Below are 25,555 nucleotides of genomic sequence, written 5' to 3'. Positions count from 1 at the left end.
TATGGAGCAGTGGCTTCTTCCTTGCTAAGCAGCCTTTCAGGTTATGTCGATATAGGACTCGTTTTGGATATAGATACTTTTGTACCAGTTTCCTCCAGAATCTTCACAAGGTCCTTTGCTGTTGTTCTGGGATTGATTTGCACTTTTCACACCAAAGTACTTTCATCTCTAGGAGACAGAACGCGTCTCCTTCCTGAGCGGTATGACGGCTGCATGGTCCCATGGTGTTTACACTTGCGTACGATTGTTTGTACAGATGAACATGGTACCTTCAGGCATTTGGAAATTGCTCCAAAAGGATGAACCAGACTTGTAGAGGTCGACAATTTTCTTCTGCGGTCTTGGCTGATTTCTTTTGATTTTCCCATGATGTCAAGCAAATAGGCACTGAATTTGAAGGTAGGTGTGGAAATACATCCACAGGTACACCTCCAATTGACTCAAATGATGTCAATTAGCCTATCAGAAGCTGCTAAATCCATGAAATCTCCATTATTTTCCCAAGCTGTTTAAAAGGCAGTCAACTTAGTGTATGTAAACTTCTGACCCACTGGAATTGTGATATAGTGAATAATAAGTGAAATAATCTGTTTGTAAACAATTGTTGGAAAAATTACCTTTGTCATGCACAAAGTAGATGTCCTAACCGACTTGCCAAAACTATAGTTTGTTAACAAGAAATTTAAGGAGTGTTTGAAAAACGAGTTTTAATGACTCAAACCTAAGTGTATGTAAACTTCCAACTTCAACTGTAGATGTTGAGGACTATAATGAATATCACTTTGTCATACAAGCAAGCCAAACAAGTCCAAATGTGCGCTTCACATGTCCATATCATAAAACTCATGTCATAGTGTCAACATTTATGATCACTATGTTTGATCTACAATTACAAGATGACATGGTATCATACCCTGGGTTGTTGCGAACAGAATGAGATTGATTTGTCTATTGTGAAGAAAATTTGCTGCAATTATGATTGGTTCTCTCTGAATTTCCATGTGAAATCCAAAAACTGTAAAATCATGTTTTATAACTTAGCTTGACATGGCAATAGGACAAGCTTTCGTTTTTGGATTGTGTAAACAACAGTAATTGTGTGATGGCGGGGATGCAGGGTTGTGTTCCAAACAAAACTAAGTGTGCTTGCTTAGTTCCTCAACGACACAGCTAGGAGAGCTAAAAAAAAGCACCTTATAGTTGAAGTCTCTTCCGAGTCATAAAAGTGCATTGAAATTAATGAGGAATGGGCACACTTTGGAGGGGTGTTGGGCCACTTGAAGACACCAGTTAGTCATCGCACTCAAACCCCTTGCCATTTTTTGTTTTGTTATGTTGCCCCTACCCCACATTTTTCAGGAAGATTCTCATGTTACTGAGTGTCTCCAGAGTATCTTCTGATTTCGTTATCAGCAAATGCGGTGAAAAGTACTGTAAATGTCAAATGCACATAAAATCAACAGTTTGGATTCAGTCTTGTGTCAGGTGAGTTGTTGTGTACTCAACTTTGGTCAAATTTTTTAACATTTTAAATTTTTTTTAATTTCACCTTTATTTAACCAGGTAGGCTAGTTGAGAACAAGTTCTCATTTGCAACTGCGACCTGGCCAAGATAAAGCATAGCAGTGTGAACAGACAACACAGAGTTACACATGGAGTAAACAAGTCAATAACACAGTAGAAAAAAAGGAGAGTCTATATACATTGTGTACAAAAGGCATGAGGAGGTAGGCGAATAATTACAATTTTGCAGATTAACACTGGAGTGATAAATGATCAGATGGTCACGTACAGGTAGAGATATTGGTGTGCAAAAGAGCAGAAAAGTAAATAAATATAAACAGTATGGGAATGAGGTAGGTAAAATTGGATGGGCTATTTACCGATAGACTATGTACAGCTGCAGCGATCGGTTAGCTGCTCAGATAGCAGATGTTTGAAGTTGGTGAGGGAGATAAAAGTCTCCAACTTCAGCGATTTTTGCAATTCGTTCCAGTCACAGGCAGCAGAGAACTGGAACGAAAGGCGGCCAAATGAGGTGTTGGCTTTAGGGATGATCAGTGAGATACACCTGCTGGAGCGCGGGCTACGGGTGGGTGTTGCCATCGTGACCAGTGAACTGAGATAAGGCGGAGCTTTACCTAGCATGGACTTGTAGATGACCTGGAGCCAGTGGGTCTAGCGACGAATATGTAGCGAGGGCCAGCCGACTAGAGCATACAGGTCGCAGTGGTGGGTGGTATAAGGTAATCATTTTACCATAATCTCCAAACTGTTCCCTTTTGCTTGCTACTATGCATATGCATTCCATATTTCTTCCGTAAGAAACATTTCAATATAGCCCTATCCGTATAGGCAAATTCCCACGAGTGTAAAGGATTAATAACACATGTACTCTATAGGGAACGCAACACAGCATTTCCAGCCAGAGGAGCTGGTGGTATGACTGGAGACAGTAGTGTAGTACAGGACATAAGGCTATGCGAGGAGTGAAAAACATCCTGACAGCAGATGCATGGCGTGCAACTGCAGCAAGCAGGCACGTGTATCAGAGTGCCTTCTCTATAAAAACCCCAAAATGCGTGACTGGGTTAAATGAAGATTAGGTTAAACGAGGACAAGCCATGGACTCATGCTTCCAGCTTCTTAGAGGAATCTATGGGTTTCACCATTCAACATTGTAATGTCAGGGGTGTATGTGAAATATGAAGTAAATGTATGATTAGTAATTGCCTATGTCACCATTTAAAAAAAGCCATCAAAATGAATCATACCCACACAGCCATTAGTTTAACATGTGAATATTCCAGCAAAACATTCCAGCAAAACAAAAGCATAATTTCTGTCACTATAAAATAGCTCCAGGGAGCAGTATGGAGGATGCACCACGAGCCTGGGCAGATTAATTAAGTCTGGTATCCATTAGGAGTACAGAAAGTGATATTCTCCCTTGTTTAGTAGGGTTGAGGGGTAAGTGGAATGATCATTCCACATACATACATAATCATTCCACATACAAACTAGGCTTGGGTGGTATACCGTATAGCGGGGTATTTGGAAATAGCCAAGGGATGGTTTTTCAATAGCGTCAACACCGTTGAAACTATTTTCTTTAATACAGTTGAAGTTGGACATTTACATACACTTAGATTGGAGTCATTAACTCGTTTTCAACCACTCCACAAATTTCTTGTTAACAAACTATAGTTTTGGCAAGTTGGTTAGGACATCTACTGTGTGTATGACACGTAATTTTTCCAACAATTGATTACAGACAGACTATTTCACTTATAATTCACTGTATCACAATTCCAGTGGGTCAGAAGTTTACACACACTAAGTTGACTGTGCCTTTAAACAGCTTGGAAAATTCCAGAAAATTATGTCATGGCTTTAGAAGCTTCTGATAGGCTAATTGACATCATTTGAGTCAATTGGAGGTGTACCTGTGGATGTATTTCAAGGCCCACCTTCAAACTTAGTGCCTCTTTGCTTGACATCATGGGAAAAGCAAAAGACCTCAGATAAAATATTGTAGACCTCCACAAGTCTGGTTCATCCTTGGGAACCATTTCCAAATGCCTGAAGGTACAACGTTCATCTGTACAAACAATAGTATGCAAGTATAAACACCATGGGACCATGCAGCCGCGATACCGCTCAAGAAGGAGACACGTTCTGTCTCCTAGAGATGAACATACTTTGGTGCGAGAAGTGCAAATCAATCCCAAAACAAAAGCAAAGGACCTTGTGAAGATGCTGGAGGAAACAGGTACAAAACTATCTATATCCACAGTAAAACAGAGTCCTATATTGACGTAACCTGAAAGGCCGCTCAGCAAGGAAGAAGCCCCTGCTCCAAACCACCATAAAAAAGCCAGACTACGGTTTGCAACTGTACATGGGGACAAAGATCATACCTTTTGTAGAAATGTCCTTTGGTCTGATGAAACATCAAAACAAATCTATTTGTCACGTGCCGAATACAACTGGTGCAGACCTTACAGTGAAATGCTTACTTACAGGCTCTAACCAATAGTGCAAAAAAGGTGTTAGGTGAACAATAGGTAAGTCAAGACATAAAACAACAGTAAAAAGACAGGCTATATACAGTAGCGAGGCTACATACAGACACCGGTTAGTCAGGCTGATTGAGGTAGTATGTACATGTAGATATGGTTAAAGTGATTATGCATATATGATGAACAGAGAGTAGCAGTAGCATAAAAGAGGGGTTGGCGAGTGGTGGGACACAATGCAGATAGCACGGTTAGCCAATGTGCGGGAGCACTGGTTGGTCGGCACAATTGAGGTAGTATGTACGTGAATGTATAGTTAAAGTGACTATGCACATATGATAGACAGAGAGTAGCAGCAGCGTAAAAACAGGGGTTGGGGGGGAAGGCACACAATGCAAATAGTCAGAGTAGCCATTTGATTAGCTGTTCAGAAGTCTAATGGCTTGGGGGTAAAAACTGTTGAGAATACTTTTTGTCCAAGACTTGGCACTCCAGTACCACTTGCCATGCGGTAAAATACAGAACAGTGGCTGGGGTCTTTGACAATTTTTAGGGCCTTCCTCTGACACTGCCTGGTGAAGAGGTCCTGGATGGCAGGCAGCTTAGCCCCAGTGATGTACTGGGCCTTACGCACTACCCTCTGTAGTGCCTTGCGGTCAGAGACTGAGCAATTTCCGTACCCGGAAGTGATGCAACCAGTCAGAATGATCTCGATATTGCAACTGTAGAACCTTTCGAGGATCTCAGAAACCATGCCAAATCATTTTAGTTTCCTGGGTGGGGGGGATAGGCTTTGTCGTGCCCTCTTCACGACTGTCTTGGTGTGTTTGGACCATTCTAGTTTGTTGTTGATGTGGACACCAAGGAACTTGAAGCTCTCAACCTGCTCCACTACAGCTCCGTCGATGAGAATGGGGGTGTGCTCGGTCCTCCTTTTCCTGTTGTCCACAATCATCTCCTTAGTCTTGGTTACGTTGAGGGATAGGTTGTTATTCTGGCATCACACGGCCAAGTCTCTGACCTCCTCCCTATAGGCTGTCTTGTCGTTGATCAGGCCTACCACTGTTGTGTCGTCTGCAAACTTGATGGAGTTGGAGTCGTGTCTGAACAGGGAGTACAGGAGGGGACTGAGCACGCACCCCTGTGGAGCTCCAGTGTTGAGGATCAGCGTGGCAGATGTGTTGCTACCTACCTTCACCACCTGGGCGAGGCCGGTCAGGAAGTCCAGGATCAAGTTGCAGAGGGAGGTGTTTAGTCCCAGGATCCATAGCTTAGTGATGAGCTTTGAGGGTACTATGGTGTTGAACGTTGAGTTGTAGTCAATGAATAGCATTCTCACATAACTGTTCATTTTATCCATGTGGGAAATGGCAGTGTGGAGTGCAATAGAGATTGCATCATCTGTGGATCTGTTTGGGCGGTATGCAAATTGGAGTGGGTCTAGGGTTTCTGGGATAATGGTGTTGATGTGAGCCATTACCAACCTTTCAAAGCACTTCATGGCCATGGACGTGAGTGCTACGGGTCTGTAGTCATTTAAGCAGGTTGCCTTTGTGTTCTTGGGCACAGTGACTATGGTGAACTGTTTGGCCATAATGACCATTGATATGTTTGGAGGAAAAAGGGGGAGGATTGCAAGCCGAAGAACACCATCCCAACCATGAAGCACGGAGGTGGCAGCATCATGTTGTGGGGGTACTTTGCTGCAGGAGGGACTGGTGCACTTCACAAAATAGATGGCATCATGACGGAGGAAAATGATGTGGATATATTGAAGCAACATCTCAAGACATCTGTCAGGAAGTTAAATCTTGGTCGCAAATGGGTCTTCCAAATAGACAATGACCCCAAACATACTTCCAAAGTTGTAGCAAAATGGCTTAAGGACAACAAAGTCAAGGTATTGGAGTGGCCATCACAAACCCCTCACCTCAATCCTAGAGAAATGTTGTGCAGAACTGAAAAAGCATGTGCAAGTAAGGAGGCCTACAACCTGACTCAGTTACACCAGCTCTGTCAGGAGGAATGGGTCAAAATTCATCCAACTTATTGTGGGAAGCTGGTGGAAGGCTACCCGAAATGTTTGATCAAGTTAAACAATTTAAAGGCAATACACTCAATTAGTATTTGGTAGCATGTAAACTTCTGACCCACTGGGAATGTGATGAAAGAAATGAAAGCTGAAGTAAATAATTCTCTCTACTATTATGCTGACATTTCACATTCTTAAAATAAAGTGGTGATCCTAACTGACCTGAAACCGGGAATTTTTACTAGGATTAAATATCAGGAATTGTGACAAACTGAGGTTAAATGTATTTGGCTAAGGTGTATGTAAACTTCCGACTTAAACTGTACATTTCAATATTTGTACTTACTTTTTAAGTAAATATCTGCTGTCAACTTGTGCAATACGTATAGGTGAAATGAAGAACAGGATCTTTATCTCCAGTCACAATTTTTCGTTAGGAAGTTTACCGGCAGTCCCCATTCACGTGGTTTATGAGCTGGGATCTTATCAATAAATAAAAGGCACAAAATTGCTGAGGGTTCACAAGGAGGGCATGTGTTAAGTTGTATTGTTACATCATCTTCTGGTATAAAAAACATAGAAAATAAAACACTAAGTGAGAATAGGCATTGGCTTGACATGTCAAAGTGGACAGGGATGAAATCTAAGTGTCATACTCTCACAAGGCTTTAGCAGTGGAATTATTAAGTTTGGAGCTTTTTGGGGCATGAAAAGTAAGGAAAACCCAAAGGCACCAGCTAAAACTCAAAATCATTAGGCCTGGTGAGACAAATCCTGATGGGACAGCAGTAACAGAGTGACTTAAGCACAGATGATATTGGGGTATAGACTAGAAGAGCAAGGTTTCGGTAGCCTACTTAGTGTGTTTATGTTTTAGAACTAAAACGAAACACATAAAACTATCTTTGCTCTGACACAAATAGTAAAAAAAGAAATACTAAATGACCAGTAATCATCTCTTTAAAAAGAGAAGGACCATTAATACAAGGTAAATTAATACTTATGGTGGCTTAATTACCAACAGCTAATATATCACAGATACAAGGCAATGTCAGCATATTAAGACTGAGATGGATCTGCCACATGCTGGAGCAAACAAATTCTAGGTTCTGAACCTCTGAAATTTCAGGTTTCCAAAATTTCTGTCCAAACTCTCGTGTGTACTTGTTAGCGGATTGTACAGTGCCTTGCGAAAGTATTCGGCCCCCTTGAACTTTGCGACCTTTTGCCACATTTCAGGCTTCAAACATAAAGATATAAAACTGTATTTTTTTGTGAAGAATCAACAACAAGTGGGACACAATCATGAAGTGGAACAACATTTATTGGATATTTCAAACTTTTTTAACAAATCAAAAACTGAAAAATTGGGCGTGCAAAATTATTCAGACCCCTTAAGTTAATACTTTGTAGCGCCACCTTTTGCTGCGATTACAGCTGTAAGTCGCTTGGGGTATGTCTCTATCTGTTTTGCACATCGAGAGACTGAAATATTTTCCCATTCCTCCTTGCAAAACAACTCGAGCTCAGTGAGGATGGATGGAGAGCATTTGTGAACAGCAGTTTTCAGTTCTTTCCACAGATTCTCGATTGGATTCAGGTCTGGACTTTGACTTGGCCATTCTAACACCTGGATATGTTTATTTTTGAACCATTCCATTGTAGATTTTGCTTTATGTTTTGGATCATTGTCTTGTTGGAAGACAAATCTCCGTCCCAGTCTCAGGTCTTTTGCAGACTCCATCAGGTTTTCTTCCAGAATGGTCCTGTATTTGGCTCCATCCATCTTCCCATCAATTTTTACCATCTTCCCTGTCCCTGCTGAAGAAAAGCAGGCCCAAACCATGATGCTGCCACCACCATGTTTGATGGTGGGGATGGTGTGTTCAGGGTGATGAGCTGTGTTGCTTTTACGCCAAACATAACGTTTTGCAATTGTTGCCAAAAAGTTACATTTTGGTTTCATCTGACCAGAGCACCTTCTTCCACATGTTTGGTGTGTCTCCCAGGTGGCTTGTGGCAAACTTTAAACGACACTTTTTATGGATATCTTTAAGAAATGGCTTTCTTCTTGCCACTCTTCCATAAAGTCCAGATTTGTGCAATACACGACTGATTGTTGTCCTATGGACAGAGTCTCCCACCTCAGCTGTAGATCTCTGCAGTTCATCCAGAGTGATCATGGGCCTCTTGGCTGCATCTCTGATCAGTCTTCTCCTTGTATGAGCTGAAAGTTTAGAGGGATGGCCAGGTCTTGGTAGATTTGCAGTGGTCTGATACTCCTTCCATTTCAATATTATCGCTTGCACAGTGCTCCTTGGGATGTTTAAAGCTTGGGAAATCTTTTTGTATCCAAATCCGGCTTTAAACTTCTTCACAACAGTATCTCGGACCTGCCTGGTGTGTTCCTTGTTCTTCATGATGCTCTCTGCGCTTTTAACGGACCTCTGAGACTATCACAGTGCAGGTGCATTTATACAGAGACTTGATTACACATAGGTGGATTGTATTTATCATCATTAGTCATTTAGGTCAACATTGGATCATTCAGAGATCCTCACTGAACTTCTGGAGAGAGTTTGCTGCACTGAAAGTAAAGGGGCTGAATAATTTTGCACGCACAATTTTTCAGTTTTTGATTTGTTAAAAAAGTTTGAAATATCCAATAAATGTTGTTCCACTTCATGATTGTGTCCCACTTGTTGTTGATTCTTCACAAAAAAATACAGTTTTATATCTTTATGTTTGAAGCCTGAAATGTCGCAAAGTTCAAGGGGGCCGAATACTTTCGCAAGGCACTGTATGTCCTTAGGCCAAGTCTGAACGAACTACTACCACTCACAGAATGGAATGGAATATAGAAAGAGCAGGATGTTGTTTTCTCACCAAGATGCTCCACCAACCAGAGGCTCTCAAGCTGAACACTATGAACTTCAGTACCTATCAGCTGATTCAACATGGACCCGACAAAGTGCGCATATAGGGGAGTATTTTTAAAACACACCTGCATACATGCCTAACTGCACACTCCCCCACATGCACATACACACTTTAGTTATTGCTTAAAACAAAAATAATTCACCAGTCATTAATGTGCTGCATGCAATACTACACCGTTTCAATCTTGCCATCCCCATCCTTCTCTCTGAGAAATGATATGACAGTGGGTTAAGATGGATCTACATGTAAAGCTATAATAAAGGACCACTGGAATGTTTAGGCAGGACGATAAACAGAAGGATGTGTCACTGACAAGCATGTTCAAATAAATCTACTCTAAATGAGCAGGATCAAAGACCTGATATTTTCATCCAGTATACAGTATCACCTTATAACAGACAGGTTGCTGGCAGCATTTGAGTGGGAAATCAAAATGAAAACAGATACAGAGTATTATTTTGTCTCTTCTTCTGTGGTCCATAGACAAACCATCACACAGGTTTGCATCCATTCACTAAACTTCAGTTGCCAAGTAGCTCTCAACTCCCACACTATAAACACAAGTAAGGACAGTAAAGACAGAAGAACCAGGGAAGTAGTAGCAGTGTTTCGCCTATATTTATTTAGCAGCGGCGCAACGCTGAAAGATGCACTGTGTGACAAGTTACAACATTGAATTGCCCGAGAAACCTCCTGTAATCCTGGAAGTGTAGCCAACCCTTTAAATATATGTACAGTGCACTCAAAAAAGTATTCAGACCCCTTGACTTTTTCCACATTTTGTTACATTACAGCCTTATTCTAAAATTGATTAAATCGTTTTTTCCCCTCATCAATCTACAAACAATACACCATAATGAAAAAACAGGTTTTTGGATTTTCTCTCTCAATTTATTACAAATTTTTGAAATTAAAATATCACATGTACATAAGTATTCATACCCTTTACTCAGTACTTTGTTGAAGCACTTTTGGCAGCGATTACAGCCTCGAGTCTTCTTGGGTATGACGCTACAAGCTGGGCACACCTGAATTTGGGGAGTTTCTCCCATTCTTCTCTGCAGATCCTCTCAAGCTCTGTCAGGTTCTACACAGCTATTTTCAGGTCTTTCTAGAAATGTTCCATCAGGTTCAAGTCCGGGCTCTGGCTGGGCCACTCAGGGACATCCTTCCATTTAATAATTATGGAGGCCATTGTGTTCTTGGGGACCTTTGATGCTGCAGACATTTTTTTCGTACCCTTCCCCAGATCTGTGCCTCGACACAATCCTGTCTCAGAGCTCTAGGGACAATTCCTTCGACCTCATGGCTTGGTTTTTGCTCTCTAAATCATGTCCAATCAATTTAATTTACCACAGGTGGACTACAATCAAGTTATAGAGAGATCAAGGATGAGCTCAATTTTGAGTCTCATATCAAAGGGTCTGAATAGTTATGTAAATAAGGTATCTGATTTTTATTTTAAAGAAATTAGCATACATTTCTAAAAACCTGTTTTCTCTTTGTCATTATGGGATATTGTGTGTAGATTGAGCAACATTTTTTATTTAATCCATTTTAGAAATAAGGTTGTAACGTAACAACTTTTGGAAAAAGTAAAGGGATCAGAATTCTTTCCGAATGCACTGTATGCCCCAGGAAGACCCAAGCCCTTATTGTGTTCCTGTCCAGAACGCAGACTGCTGTCATCTCCAAATGGCTCCTTTCACAGGGAAAAAAAGTATGTGCAGTTGCCAGGCAACTGTGAAATAATAAATACATAAATAAACAAACTCCCAGATGTGTAATGTTGCAGTGGAGTTGACATAGTGCCAGTACTGGACTCAGTTACCAAGGTCATCAGGTTGAGAAAATATGATACAGAGCTTACACAACTCACAACTCAACATCCATAAACACTAGACAGTTTAAGACATCCGACATAAACAGTTAAAAATAAAACGCACTGCTAACGAAATTGTTCCTTTTTCCAACTATAAATACAAGACAAATGGACAATTCCACAGTGACGGAATTACTCTGACACTCCGACTTTACACTTTAGAAAAAGGTAAACCAAACAAAAAACATTGATTTCAAAAAGTTCAACAAACTATATACAAACTCTATGCACAATGACAACTTCGAACAATTTACAAAGTAAAAAAAATTTTTTACTGGAAAAAATTTGCAGATACATTTTTCAAACAGAATTACAGTAAAATCTCCCTCAGTTTTATTCTGTTATCAAAGTTTGTATCATCTGCACAGTTTTTCCTGTAAATGTGTTTTTGTAAAATATTCTGTGGAATTTGTTGAAAGTACTCCTTGTCCATGGAGTATGGTTTGTTAAACTTTGAAAATCAATGGTTTTTGTTTGGTATACATTTTAAAGTGAAAATCTGAGTTTCAGCGTAAATCCATTACCATGGAATTGCCCATAACAAAAAAATAGGAGACAAACAATAAAACATATCTACAACCACTGATTCAGTCTGTTGGTTTAATTGCTAAGTAAAAGGCAAGATAATCAGGTGAAGGAATGATGCGTTATCACATCCTGGGCATCTGGGTATTTTCCCATTTCACCCCCATGTGTGAATTGTGAGTGAGTTGTTGCAAACTTTCCAGAAGCATTTCACAACCTGAGCATTCTCCTAGTACCTGGTATGTAGCGTGAGATCTAGCTCCAGAGGGGCTGGAGGAGTGTGTCTCACCCCAAACTTCTTGTTTTGCATTTTATAGCAGTAAACCAGACAAAATGTAAATCTGCACTTTGAAGGTGCAGAAGAAAAAGGGCTTTGAGTGAAGTAAAAAAAAAAAAAACAGGTATTCATTTCACCTCATTCACAGTTCCAGAAGCAGAGAAATGGGTCAGAGAGCTCAAGTCAAGTCAGACCATTGAAATACAATTCCAGGTTTTATTTTCATGAGTAAAGAAACAGGTTTTTCCACAAGACCCAAGCTAAATTATATTAGGGGATCTTGAAAGCTTCATTATGCTTTGGAGAAAGGACTTCACTGCATAAGAAAAGTTGAACATAATTGTATCACCATTTTTCCAGAAAAGGTTGGAAGAGAGGTGAACTATAGTATACAAAAGGCACAGATCCAGATAAAATAACAGTATGATTAGAAAATCAATTAAATCATTTTTAATCACATACCGTTTTGGCATAATGTATGCTTCCCACAATGTTGAGAAGTACTGCGTGCTGTTAAAGCTCCAATTATTTTATTCTACTATGGTATATTTAGGTTTACACAACTTTGAGCTCCCTCAAGATCCGTTACAGTAACGTCCACAGTAAACACCACTTAAAATAGCCCATTAGTTTAATAGTATATGACTTTGGACCCTTTCAATGTCTGACAGCATGTGGTTCTGGAGGTTAAAACAACAGGCCTGTGTTCTCCTGCAGTAGAGAGAGAGCCTACAGCACATTCCACACACGACACTCACTTCCTGTCAAAAGCTCTTACTCAGCACCAAGGAGGAAGACAAGAATGGGGGCCTGTATACACACGCACACTCCAGACTGTTTCAAGACAGAATGTGGACATGTGCAGCAGAGAGGAGACATACCCTTTTTTGGCATTTTGACCCAGTTTGTGAGTCTCCCTTTTTCCATACAGAATCAGTTTTACATACGAGCTCAGCATCAACGTACTCGGTTCTATTCCTATTGGGCGAGAGTGGGTAATGTTGCAGGGCATGGACTACTTGGTGTCACTGTACAGTTAGTTATTGTTACAGGCTTTGTTTTTTCCATTTATGTTTTGTGGTTGGACTTTAGCACGTATAGCTCATTGGCCCGTGGGGCGCACCAACTGGTGTCACCTTGTTGGTCAGTGTGTGTTACACCTGTGCTGGTTGCCATCATTGGTGGGAGGGTATTTCACCTGTGCTGGCCTAGGTACTGTTTAAGAGTGGCTGGCCCAGTGCTCCAGTTGTCTTGAGAGATGTGGAAGGTCACACCTTTATTTGGCTCTCCCTATTTTGATTTCTAGACAAACAATCCTTTATCCAAATCCCCTGGTTTCGTTTTGCACCACTTTTTTGTTTTGCTTCCTGTCTTTCACTTTAGTGTTTTTCTTTTGTTTGCCTCTTCTTGGGCAAATTTAGTGGGCACTCAGTGGACACCCCCAAGAGTGTCTTTCAGAACCCCTCCTGTTTCGTTTTGGTTGTTGGTCAGGTGACTCTGTTCCCCTTTCTGTTTCAGCAACATTTTTGGTTCTTGCTGAGGAACATGACACTAATGACATTTGGTTAGCATGAAATGAACAATAAAATGTAGGTCTCCAAATACACATCTGTTTACCTTGCTTGTAACTATGGAAACTACTCATACATGGACATATTCACATTTGTTTTTAGAAATTGAGGCAATGCTTTCCCACACTTGAGTGAATAAAAATCCTCTTATTATACTGAACAAAAAGTTACAGTTCATATAAGGAAAATCGGTCAATTAGGCCCTAATCTAGGGATTTCACATGACCGGGAAGACAGATATGCATCTGTTGGTCAAAGATGCCTTGAAAAAGGGTAGGGGTGTGGATCAGAAAACCAGTCAGTATCTGGTGTGACCACCATTTGCCTCATGCAGTAAGACATCCCTTTCACATTGAGTTGATCAGGCTGTTGATTGTGGCCTGTGGAATGTTGTCCCACTCCTCTTCAATGGCTGTGCGATGTTGCTGGATATTGGCAGGAAATGGAACACGCCATCATACACTCGATCCAGAGCATCTCAAACATGCTCAATCTGTGACATGTCTGGTGAGTTTGCAGGACATGGAAGAACTGGGACATTTTCAGCTTGCAGAAATTGTGTACAGATCCTTGCGACATCATCATGCTGAAACATGAGGTGATGGCGGCGGGTGAATGGCACAACAATGGGCCTCAGGATCTCATCACGGTATCTCTGTGCATTCAAATTGCCATCGATAAAATGCAGTTGTGTTCATAGTCTGTAGGTTATGCCTGCCCATACCATAACCCCACCGGCATGGGGGTACTCTTTTCACAAGGTTGACATCAGCAAACCGTTCGCTCACACAATGCCTTAAATGTGGTCTGCGGTTGTGAGGCCGGTTAGAAGTACTGCCAAATTCTCTAAAACAATGTTGGGAGGGACAGCTTATGGTAGAGAAATTAATATTAAATTCTCTGGCGACAGCTCCGGTAAACTCTCTCGTGACATCTGTGGCATTGTGTTGTGTAACAAAACTGCACATTTTAGAGTGGCCTTTTATTGTCCCCAGCACAATGTGCACCTGTGTAATGACCATGCTGTTTAATCAGCTTCTTGATATGCCACCCCTTTCAGGTGGATGGATTATCTTGGCAAAAATGCTCACTAACAGGGATGTAAACACATTTGTGCACAACATTTGAGAGAAAGAAGCTTTTTGTGCATACGGAACATTTCTGGGATCTTTTATTTCAGCTCATGAAACATGGGACCAACACTTTACATGTAGCTTTTATATTTTTATAAAACTCTACACCACATTCAAGTTTTCTTCCTGCACCAAAGTACTTGAGGTAAGGTGACCAGATTTTGGAAATTAAATGCACAAGAAAAAAAAGGAGGAAAAGGGATTATTGTTTTTGTTAATTATAGCACAGATATGTACTAACCCATCCACAGTTCTCGTTATCTTATCCTTTCTAGTAATTATAGAATCACCCATGTTTTGTAGCCAATGCTGGGCATGTTGTTCATGTGGTGGTTAAAATGTAGCCCATCACTGATCAAACATTCTCAGAAGGTCTCATAAGGTCTGAACAAACGAGTTTTACATGCAAATCTGATCGGACACAGGGTTTATTTAAATATCAGCCTCAATTTAACTTCCAGAGTTGCTTTTTTCATTCTGAGAGCTAATCAGTGACATTTCCGGGATGCTCTAACTCGGGACAGGCCACCAAAATCGGGGACTTACCCCGGAAATCAAGGATGTCTGGTCATCCTAACTTGAGGGCTGCAGACAGTTTGACACCTTACAATCATTAATGGATTTAAAACAGGTAATGCATTGACAGGAAATTTGAGGCATTTCAATATGACCATATCATTTTATTTAGAAGTAGGGCACCAAAACAAATTGTAATAATCTGTAACGGAGGTTCTCCATGGTCAGGGGACTTTTATTACTATTCAGCTCATTATTTCCCATAATTCTTCGGAAAAAGGATCTGATCCAAACTGGTAGGGAAAATATGCCACATAGGCCTAAACAGTGTTAGTGGGTATTTCCTACTAATGTGGTGATGTACAGTGTAGTCATCGTGATGTTTCTGGGTAACTGTTTCTCTCCGACAACAACCCCTACTCTCCTCAAACTTAAAAACTTACACACTCCCTTCAGCTCAACAACTCTGATACAGATAGCAGGGGAAACAGACAAAACAGAGGACACTATAAATACGTGTATATCCTCAGCCCCACTTAGTATACACGTATCAATTCAGTTAGAAGTGATATAATGCCTCTCAAAGTAAAAACAGTCTTGACATACAGTAGATCCGTGTGTGTGAACGTGTTGGAGAAAATATGTATTTCAACACCTCATGACCATCTGGAACAACAGATACTGGCTTAATGGATTTTATAGGGAGGATTGGAAAGAAGGTCACGCTGCAATGCAAGCCAAGAGAGACCTATGTATGGCTATTCAGATAAGATGTCTTATTACTTCACTAAATAAAAACACACACATTCCTAACAGTTTTTTTTTTTTACTACTCTAAATGAAGACTTCCAAAACTTCTCAAGGCTGGAGGTTGAGATGGGAGGAAATGTTGTTAAGCACCTGTAAAACATTAGCAAGGCTTTATACAGATCCTTGTCCTTTTGCATAGTGCAGGTTACACAAGTTTCAAAGCAAGGGAGTCCAGAGATACGGTCACAGACAATAAAACCTGGAGTAAACATATACTGGAAGTTCCCACACAATGATTTCATTATGGGTCAAACTCTGGGCTGTGTCCACTTCAGGACAGAGTCCCACATCAACAAAGCCCTCTCCTCTAATGAAAACAGAGCCAGATGTTCCAACGCTGACGATAACATGTAAGGACCAATCAGAGCATCCTAAACAGGCTTGGAGGTACATATACAGTGCATTCGAAAAGTATTCAGAACCCTTCCCTTTTCCACATTTTGTTACATTATAGCCTTATTCTAAAATTGATTAAATTGTTTCCCCCCCTCAATCTAAACACAATACCCCATAATAACAAAGTGAAAACAAATTTTTAGAATCTTTGCAAAATTACAAATTAAAAAGGGGGGGGGGTGACCAAGAATCCGATGGTCACTCTGACAGAACTCCAGTTCCTCTGTGGAGATGGGGGAACCTTCCAGAAGGACAACCATCTCTGCAGCACTCCACCAATCAGGCCTCTATGGTAGAGTGACCAGCGGAAGCCACTCCTCAGTGAAAAGACACATGACAGCCCGCTTGGAGTTTGCCAAAAGGCACCTAAAGGACTCTCAGATTCTCTGTTCTGATGAAACTGAGATTGAACTCTTTGGCCTGAATTCCAAGCCTCACATCTGGAGGAAACCTGCCACCATCCCTACCATGAAGCATGGGGGTGACAGCATCATGCTGTGGGGATGTTTTTCAGCAGCAGGGATTGTGAGACTAGTCAGGATTGAGGGAAAGCTGAATGGCGCAAAGTACGTAGAGATCCTTGACGAAAACCTGCTCCAGAGCTCTCAAGACCTCAGACCGTGGTGAAGGTTCAACTTCCAACATGACAATGACCCTAAGCACACAGCCAAGACAACGCAGGAGTGGCTTTGGGACAAGTCTCTAGATGTCCTTGAGTGGCCCAGCCAGAGTCCGGATTTGAACCCAATATTACTTCTCTGGAAAGACCTGACAATAGCTGTGCAGCAACGCTCCCCATCCAACCTGACAGAGCTTGAGAGAATCTTCCGAGAAGAATAGGAGAAACTCCCCAAATACAGCTTGTAGCATCATATCTAAGAAGACTCGAGGCTGTAATCTGCCAAAGGTGCTTCAACAAAGTACTGAGTAAAAGGGTCTGATTACTTATGTAAATGTAATATATTTCAGTTTTTTTATAAAAAAATAGAACGTTTTTTTCTTTGTCATTATGGGGTATTGTCTGTTGATGAGGGGGGTGAAACGATTTAAGCAATTTTAGAATAAGGCAGAGGCATAACAACACGTGGAAAAAGTCACGGGGTCTGAATATTGCTTAATGCACTGGTTAATTGTGCATATATAACATTTTAAAAACACAAGGATACTCTTACTAATGTTGAAGAAAGCATGTCTTTTAAAAAAATTGACAAGCCCCATGGGATAGAGTACATCCTGGAACTCCACCAGATAAGAGGTAGTAGATAAAGGCTATTGCTGTTTCACGGTTGAGATTGTATGACCACTCACCCTGAACCACTTAGAGATTCTCAATTGGATTGCCTTAATTCCTTACATCCTTTCCTCCCCTCCTTTTTGAAAAAGGTGAAAGGTAATCGAGGAGGAAACAAATACACTTGTATAAAATTAAAACTATCCTTTTCCACTAGGGCAATTTATGGTTAGAGGTGGAATCCTCAAATACATGTGTAACGTGGTTAAAAAAAGAAATGTAGCTAGTTATGCTAGACATTTTATTGATAAAACAAGTAGTAAATGTAAATGTATGCGTGCTTTTCTCCTGAGAGTACAACAGCTGTTTCAAAGGGGGTGTGGCAGATTTCAAAATGATTCCACCAGAGGCACTCGAGGAGAGGAGCAAACTCCTCTGTTTACCTATTAACGAATTGACACGCTCATACATATGGCAACCACTTATCGGTTTTCGGGTCCAGGAGGAAAAGAAGGGATGAGTTGAGGAGGATTGACTTCTCCCAATTGAGAAAAGGCCAATGACTGACCAGAGATGGAAACAAAGAGTAATATTCACTTCATGCCATGGGCTGAATGTTAACGTGGAGAATTCCTGCCATGGTCATAGAAGGCACTAGAAAAAAACATGTTAAAGAGATTGCCTCTGTGCACGCACACACACGCACAACGTTGCATACAGTATGTCCGGCAGACTTGGGTTTAGGGACGCCCTCTTGTTAAGTTGTTTTCCTGGAAAAGGCAGGGATGACATGGAGCTTTAAGGAATGCAGAGCAGCGTAGCAGCAACGGGGCCACAACCAGGTGGAGCTGAGCTGGAAGTGAGTTTGAGTGTGTGAGAGAGACAGAAAAATGGGTGTTACTTTAAAACCAGCTGCCATAATTCCTGTATACAAAAGACAAACTGCATATTTTCTTTTAACCAAAAAAAATAAAACAAGGCCATTAAATTAACAAAGAGTGCATCCTCAAAATCCTCAGGCTCGCCTAATTAACCTAAAACTGTTTTTATTTCAACTTCAAAACAGAATTTAAGAGCAGGTTTGATAACTGTTCTCCAATAAACAATGATTTTTATTATAACATCCACCCAAACAGACCTGGATTATATTGGGCACACTCATACACTGAGGAGAGGCTTAGATCACGAAACATTCATCAGATATTAACTCGTCATAATCAAAAGAGTACTGTAATGAAAAAGAAAATAATCAAGGGAGAGTAGAGCAAACAGAATCCCACTGACTAGACATCTTCATATCCAACAGGATAAGAAAGAACAGTCAAGACAGACTAAGGCATGGGTTGTCTTGTGTCAAGCTGAATATGAAACCCCTTGTTTTGTATGATATTATTTGAGCTTTCATGGGTTGTTTTCATTGGGTTGATTATCTCATATCTTGTTAATGTTCCCCGTATGGTCTCCTTTGGCTGTTTCTCCAGCTGATGGCGACTCACTATCTTCATGTGGGATTGATAGAGAATCTTCTTCAGTTACATAACGCTGGAATCTTCCTCTACAAGATTGTGTGTTGCAATAACAGATGATGGTCTCATCCTTTACACACTCCTAGGGACGTCTCATTAGAGACTGACCACACACAAACCTGACATCAGTCATTTAACTGTTCACTGACATGACAGTGACAGAGATTGATGATTAGATAGGAGAGTGAAAAAAAAAGATCACCACCTGGAAAACTATAACATTGGATGCAGGTCCGCTTTGTATCTCAGCCAGATCTATGATTATAGGTTTGTACAGTACAGCAAATATAGACTATATGATCTATTAACTAAAATGGTCTTCATAGACACTTTTAATGAGGTTTAATAAGCATTTTTAAAAATGTAGGATTTTACAATGGTGATGCTACCAATGACCAGGACATATTTTTAGGATAGTTTGGTCTCATTAAGGGGTCTTACTGAGAGAAGTGTTTTCGCCAGCTATTGAGGAAGGTAAAACTTGAGTCATGACCATAACACACACTTGTTCATAGCGACTCCCATTGGTTGAGTCGTGTGCATGCTCCTCAACTGCTGACCACAGCACAAACATTATTGATGCATGCGTGCTGACCATAGCCGTGGGAAGTAGTTTGGGTGCGGCGTTGCTGCGATCGTTTTGCTAGGGGGGTGGGGTAGAGCTGTAGAAACATTACTGAAGACATCTATATCGGTCTGCTAATACAGGACTAGTAAAGGCCAAGTGCACTACTTTTTTGAAAAAAATTAAACTAAATGTATTCTGAACAAAAATATAAATGCACCATGTAAAGTGTTGGTCCCATGTTTCATGAGCTGAAGCAAAAGTTCCCAGAAATGTTCCATACACACGAAAAGCTTATTTATCTAAAATGTAATGCACTCACAAGTAACCCGGATGACGCTGGGAGAATTGTACGCTGCCCAATGAGTCTCCCGGTCGCAGCCGGCCTGGACTCAAACCCAGAATCTCTAGTGGCACAGCTAGCACTGCCTTAGAATACTGCTCCACTCGGGAGGCCCCAGCATTTGTAACTTGGGTCTGATAATTATCTGTACAAAACCGTTAATCTGATAGTACTTGTGGAATATACAAATACTTGCTTGATGTTTTCCAGGTTCTTGAAATACTTTGCAAATGCAACTTACTTCTATGTGAAAACTGAAATGGTCTACTCTATTTTAGTAGATGCTCTTATCCAATGCATACATTTTCATACTTTTCTGTACTGATCCCCCATGGCAATCAAACCCACAATCCTAGCATTTCAAGCGCCATGCTCTACCAAATGAGCCACATCATCATCACAAACCACTTGATGTCTCAATGTACTCAAATATTGTATTGTGCATTGTTATTCTTCATGGTGATGGAAAGTCTCAGGGTACAAACCTACATGACCATACAGTAGTGTACATTTGCATTACGTGGTTTGTAAGGATGGTAAATTAATACTGCACGAAAAGTGTTTGTTTGATCAAGAAAACATTTTAATTTAATGTGGATGTTGTCTTTTCCCATAACTTTGCACCTTTTGATGTAAATGTTTGAGGAATTATTTTTATTTTGTCTGCGATTGTCATTCTAATGGTTTTCAGAGAAAAGTACAGGGCAACAACTCTTACAATTCCACCTATTGAATCCTGCAAGATACTGTGGATATTTATTTTTTTGCTCCTGCTACAGACTTCTATATCAGTCTGCTAATATTAGTAAAGGCCCAGTGCACTAGTTTTGTGAAGAAAAATATATTATTTATTTATTTTTAACAGGGGTGTTGCAGCACCCCTACTTCCCGCGGCTATAGTGGTGACCGTGACCACACGTAACAATGCTAAACTTAAGTCAGAATTAAATAACTAGTGTTGCATAAACTATTGTACCGTGTCTATAAAGATTGTTTTGATTGAGGCAACGTTCTATATTAGACTATATGCCCATCCTAGGGGGGAATAAAATACGATATGACATTGATTATATCTCAATTGCATCCCAGCAGAAGCCACAATATCTAGTTGCTTTCTGTGGTCAAAAGAAAGTACAAAGAAATGTTTCAAATGATGACCCAAAAAAATCTGCTGGACAGTCTAACGGCAAAGTAGACAAAGTAATACATAGGCCTACAAATGACTGGACACGAAAATAAGCAACTGAATGTAGATGAGAAAACTACAAATACCATATGAAGAGTAAAACATCGTTTTTGGAAGCATACCGTTGGCATCGTTCCCATTCTCAAAACAAAGGAACGTTTTAAACTTTTGCAAAACATGGCAAAAATATCTGTATTTCTTTCTTTACCTAATAACATGATTTCCAGTTTCTTGCGGTCCACTCGAAATCTCTCCTCCGTCCACTCCGGGTCTGGTAAGGCATGGGGTCCGCTCAAGTCATCCTCGGACCCGGGGACCGGGGAGTCAGTACTACGCTCGCTATTTGAGCCCTGATCCGACTGTTGCAAGTATCCGCTCAGAGAGTCGCACTGGGTAGCCATTGCGCTGCACAGCAACGTTTCCAATGGCCACTGCGTTTCTAAAAAAAAAATGGAAACTACCACGTTGTGGATTGTAAAACCTACTTTCCCTTATTTATCTATCACTTTGAGATTTTGTCCAGACACATTGTTGCGCATTGACTTCTTCCTCGACCGTTTCCTCGAGCCCCTCTGTTTTCCCCATTGAGTGGCGGTTTGCTGAGTCTAGAACACAAGTAAAGTTTCAGGTGTCAGACACAACTCCAATATGTGGGACTCCTCCCAAATGTAGTTTCTTTAGCATGTACTATTAATTTCTCTCATTTGTCCCAATCAACAGGTTTATTTTCCATTGACCCAGGTTTATCCGACAAAAACGTCGCAAAAAAAACCAAACACTCGCAAATGTGTAATGAAGATAAGTATAGGAGGAATGTTCTATAGATCGACAACATTTGTATTCGTTCGAGAGGTGTTCCTCTTCTTTTGACTAACTTTTTCCATTGCGACAAATTATAATGTAAACGGTGTTTTCGAATAAATTAGGATTGCCGAATAATTTTGACGGTACGCAGTTCACATGATGTCAACAAGTATCCTACCCTAACTATAAAGCTCCACTCCACATTTAATTCTAAGGGATGGATTGAAATTTACAGAATGGTTACCTGGAGGAAAATGGGGGCGGGTCATGCTTTTTCAATTTCAATCAAGGGGAGGATTTAGTATTTTTGTTCAATCTAGTTCAGGGGAAGGTCGTGTAATTTATTCTCAGTGTTTTAGAATCAGTTACTAATTAGGCTATAAATTGATGTGTGCTCGATGTTGCCCCTCATCTCTGATTCTCAGCTGGTACTGCAATGTCAAGTGCGCCTATAGGCTATTTCGTGTGTTCTCAATCAAGTGATTCATTATATTTCTATTATAGCTGCTGGGATGGTGTAAATGACATAATGAGGAGGACCGAAGGTCAGCATTGATAGCTTGTTACTACTATAATTTATTTGATTAAAATCAATAGGTTTCTTGCCCATGATGTATTTATCAGCGTTATTCGCCTCACAATAAGCCAGATTCGAGTAACTTACATTTTAGTGCTGAAACATGAAGCAGCAGCAGCTATGCCACAATCAATCTGCCTGTTTGACAGATTCAATTAGGCTGCTATATCCATAGATTTGTCGGTCAATTCCGCCTCTGTGTCAGTGAAGGGCTGTAAGTTTAAAACCAAGACTCAAATTGATGGGGTAAGAGAGGGTATGTCATAGGCCTACCTTTTATTAAAGAAAATGGCAAAAAGCACATGCCTATCCCTTGTTAGCTTAAGATTTTGAAGAAAATAAAACGGATCCGAATATACAAAGTGATCTATAAGTTATTTAGGGTGGCAGGTAGCCTAGTGGTTAGAGTGTTGAGCCAGTAACTGAAAGGTTGCTGGATTAAATCCCTGAGCTGACTAGGTAAAACTCTGTCATTCTACCCTGAGCAAGGCAGTTAACAACCCACTGTTCCCCAGTCACTGTGGATGTTAATTAAGGCAGCCCCTTGCACTTCTCTGATTCAGAGGGGTTGGGATAAATGTGGAAGGCACATTTCAGTTGAAGGCATTCAGTTGTACAACTGATTAGGTATCCCTTTATTTGGTCCGCGATGCTTTATGCTAGAAACATGTCTATCCATGCTGGCTTTTGCGGGCAACCTGAGACATGAAACAGATAGGTGGAAGGGCATACAGGCTGTAGCCAATTTATTATTGAGCAATTTACCTAAATGGGTAAAGGAAACCTTTAAAAACGACTTCATTTTTATTCAACAGTAAACATGTTTCCATCCACAGCTTGTATGTGAGGAGAATCATACTGTATAAAAAAAATCATGACAGCTGTGATGAAAACAGGAAGTTTCAATACAATTTTATAAATGCCGACAGATCATTTGTTAATTAGACATGGTAGGAACTTTTTGTATCGGTACAATTAACTATACGAGAAATGGTGGTGGAAACACCTTTATGCGCAAATATTGATATAACAACCATCATAAAGTAAATTTGGATTCATGCGATGATATGGTGGTTTGTGGTCCTCCCACTATGACTCGGGAAACCATACAGTTTATTAGGCTACAGATTAAATAAATGAGGATGAACTTCATAGGGTGGTGAAAGTGCACAGTGATTGATGCTTCTTATGTTAATATTGCTGTCATTTGGATTAAGGTATTTTGGACCATTCCTCCTTACAAAACATCTCCAGTTCAGTTTAGGTTTGATGGTTGCCGAGCATGGACAGCCCGCTTCAAATCATCCCACAGATTCTCAATGATATTCAGGTCTGGGATGGCCATTCCAGAACATTGTACTTGTTCCTCTGCATAAATGCCCGGGTAGATTTTGAGCAGTGTTTTGGGTCATTGTCTTGTTGAAATATCCAGCCCCAGCGTAACTTAAACTTTGTGACTGATTCTTCAACATTATTCCCAAGAATCTGCTGATATTGAGTGGAATCCATGCGACCCTCAACTTTAACAAGATTCCCAGTACCAGCACTGGCCACACAGCCCCACAGCATGATGGAACCCCCACCAAATGTTACTGTGGGTAGCAAGCGTTTTTCTTGGAACGCTGTGTTATTTTGCCGCCATGCGTAACGTCCCTTGTTATGACCAAATAACTCAAACTTTCATCAGTCCACAGCATCTTATTCCAAAATTAAGCTGGCTTGTCCAAATGTGCGTTTGCATACCTCAAGCGACTCTGTGGCGTGCGTGTAGAAAAGGCTTCTTCCGCATCACTCTCCCATACAGCTTCTCCTTGTGCAAAGTGCGCTGAATTGTTGAACGATGCACAGTGACACCATCTGCAGCGAGATGATGTTGTAGGTCTTTGGAGGTGGTCTGTGGGCTGTTTTTGACCGTTCTCACCATCCTTCGCCTTTGCCTCCCCGATATCTTTACTTGGCCTGCCACTTCTGGCCTTAACAAGAACTGTGCCAGTGGTCTTCCATTTCCTCACTATGTTCCTCACAGTGGACACTGCCAGCTTAAATCTCTGCGATAGCTTTTTGTAGCCTTCCTCTAAACCATAATGTTGAACAATCTTTGTTTTCAGGTCATTTGAGCGTTGTTTTGAGGCCCCCATGTTGCCACTCTTCAGAGGAGAGTCAAAGAGAACAACAACTTGCAATTGGCCACCTTAAATACTGTTTCTCATGATTGGATGCACTTGTCTATGAAGTTCAAGGCTTAATGAGCTCTCCAAACCAATTGTGTGTTCCAATTAATCAGTGCTAAGTAGTTACAGGTATTCAAATCAACAGAATGACAAGGGTGCCCAAATCTATGGCAAGTCTTGAAAATGGCTGTCTAGCAATGATCAAAAAACAACTTGACATAGCTTGAAGAATTGTAAAAAGAATAATGGGCAAATATTGTACAATCCAGTTGTGCAAAGCTCTTACAGACTTACCCAAAAATACTCACAGCTGTAATCTCCGCCAAAGGTTATTCTAGAAAGTATTTACTTAGTGGTGTGAATTGATTAAATTGAGATGTAAATTAGATATTTCTGTATTTTATTTTCAATAAATTAGCAAATATTTCTAAAACATGTAATTATGGAGTATTCTATGTAGATGGGTGAGGAAAAATATGTAATCCATTTTGAATTAAGTCTGTAACACAACAACATGTGGAATAAGGGGTATGAATACATTTGAAGGTACATAAACAGCCTAGGATGACATTGGAAGGAATTAGAGGGAAATAAGAGTAGGAAAGGAAAGAAAGGACAATTGGAGAATCTCAATTTCATGGTTCTCGCGTAGTCTCTCACCTTCTCAGAACCATTGGAGAAGAAGCTCAGAGTGGTGGGACCTCTAGCTATCTGATCCAATGGGTTTTGAGGAGGCAAGAAAAGAGAACTCAAGGAGTAGGCCTATGCAATTGGGATTCTTGGAATCGAGCTTGGAATGTCCCCAAATCAATTTTACAAGGACATGGAGAGGGTCTAGTGAAAGGTTGTCATTTTCAAACAGTGTTATCTAAGCCTCTACAAAGTCTTGACGAGGTAGAGTGGGACACAAATGTATTTCTAATGAGAAAAGTGTCCGCTTCATGTACATAAGTGTGCCACTAACACTGAAAGACACGCTTCAGCAAAAGTAGGGTTATGATGTTTTAGGGGTTGTAGCGTCCACCGAATAATAAATTCTTGTTTCATATTT

General features: G+C 40.6%; 1 protein-coding gene across 4 annotated transcripts in view; it reads right to left on the bottom strand.

Moving 5' to 3' along the window:
• LOC112255015 (protein bicaudal C homolog 1-B) overlaps positions 1-21,971 on the bottom strand; it is a 76,539-nt gene extending 54,568 nt beyond the window's left edge. For 3 of the 4 annotated variants that reach the window (XM_024428045.2, XM_024428053.2, XM_024428068.2), the window contains exon 1: positions 21,161-21,970. In XM_024428045.2, coding sequence (XP_024283813.1) covers positions 21,161-21,353 — 193 coding nt within the window. In that variant the 5' untranslated portion in view covers positions 21,354-21,970. Of the gene's footprint in view, positions 1-21,160 lie in introns of all 4 variants that reach the window. The other variant, XM_024428058.2, reaches the window with a different exon arrangement.
• Positions 21,972-25,555: the final 3,584 nt, after the last annotated feature.

Source organism: Oncorhynchus tshawytscha, linkage group LG01 (assembly GCF_018296145.1).
Source record: "Oncorhynchus tshawytscha isolate Ot180627B linkage group LG01, Otsh_v2.0, whole genome shotgun sequence".
NCBI classification, from domain to species: Eukaryota; Metazoa; Chordata; class Actinopteri; order Salmoniformes; family Salmonidae; genus Oncorhynchus; species Oncorhynchus tshawytscha.
Note: the sequence above shows the minus strand (reverse complement) of the source record. Positions and strands in the feature narration are given on the sequence as shown.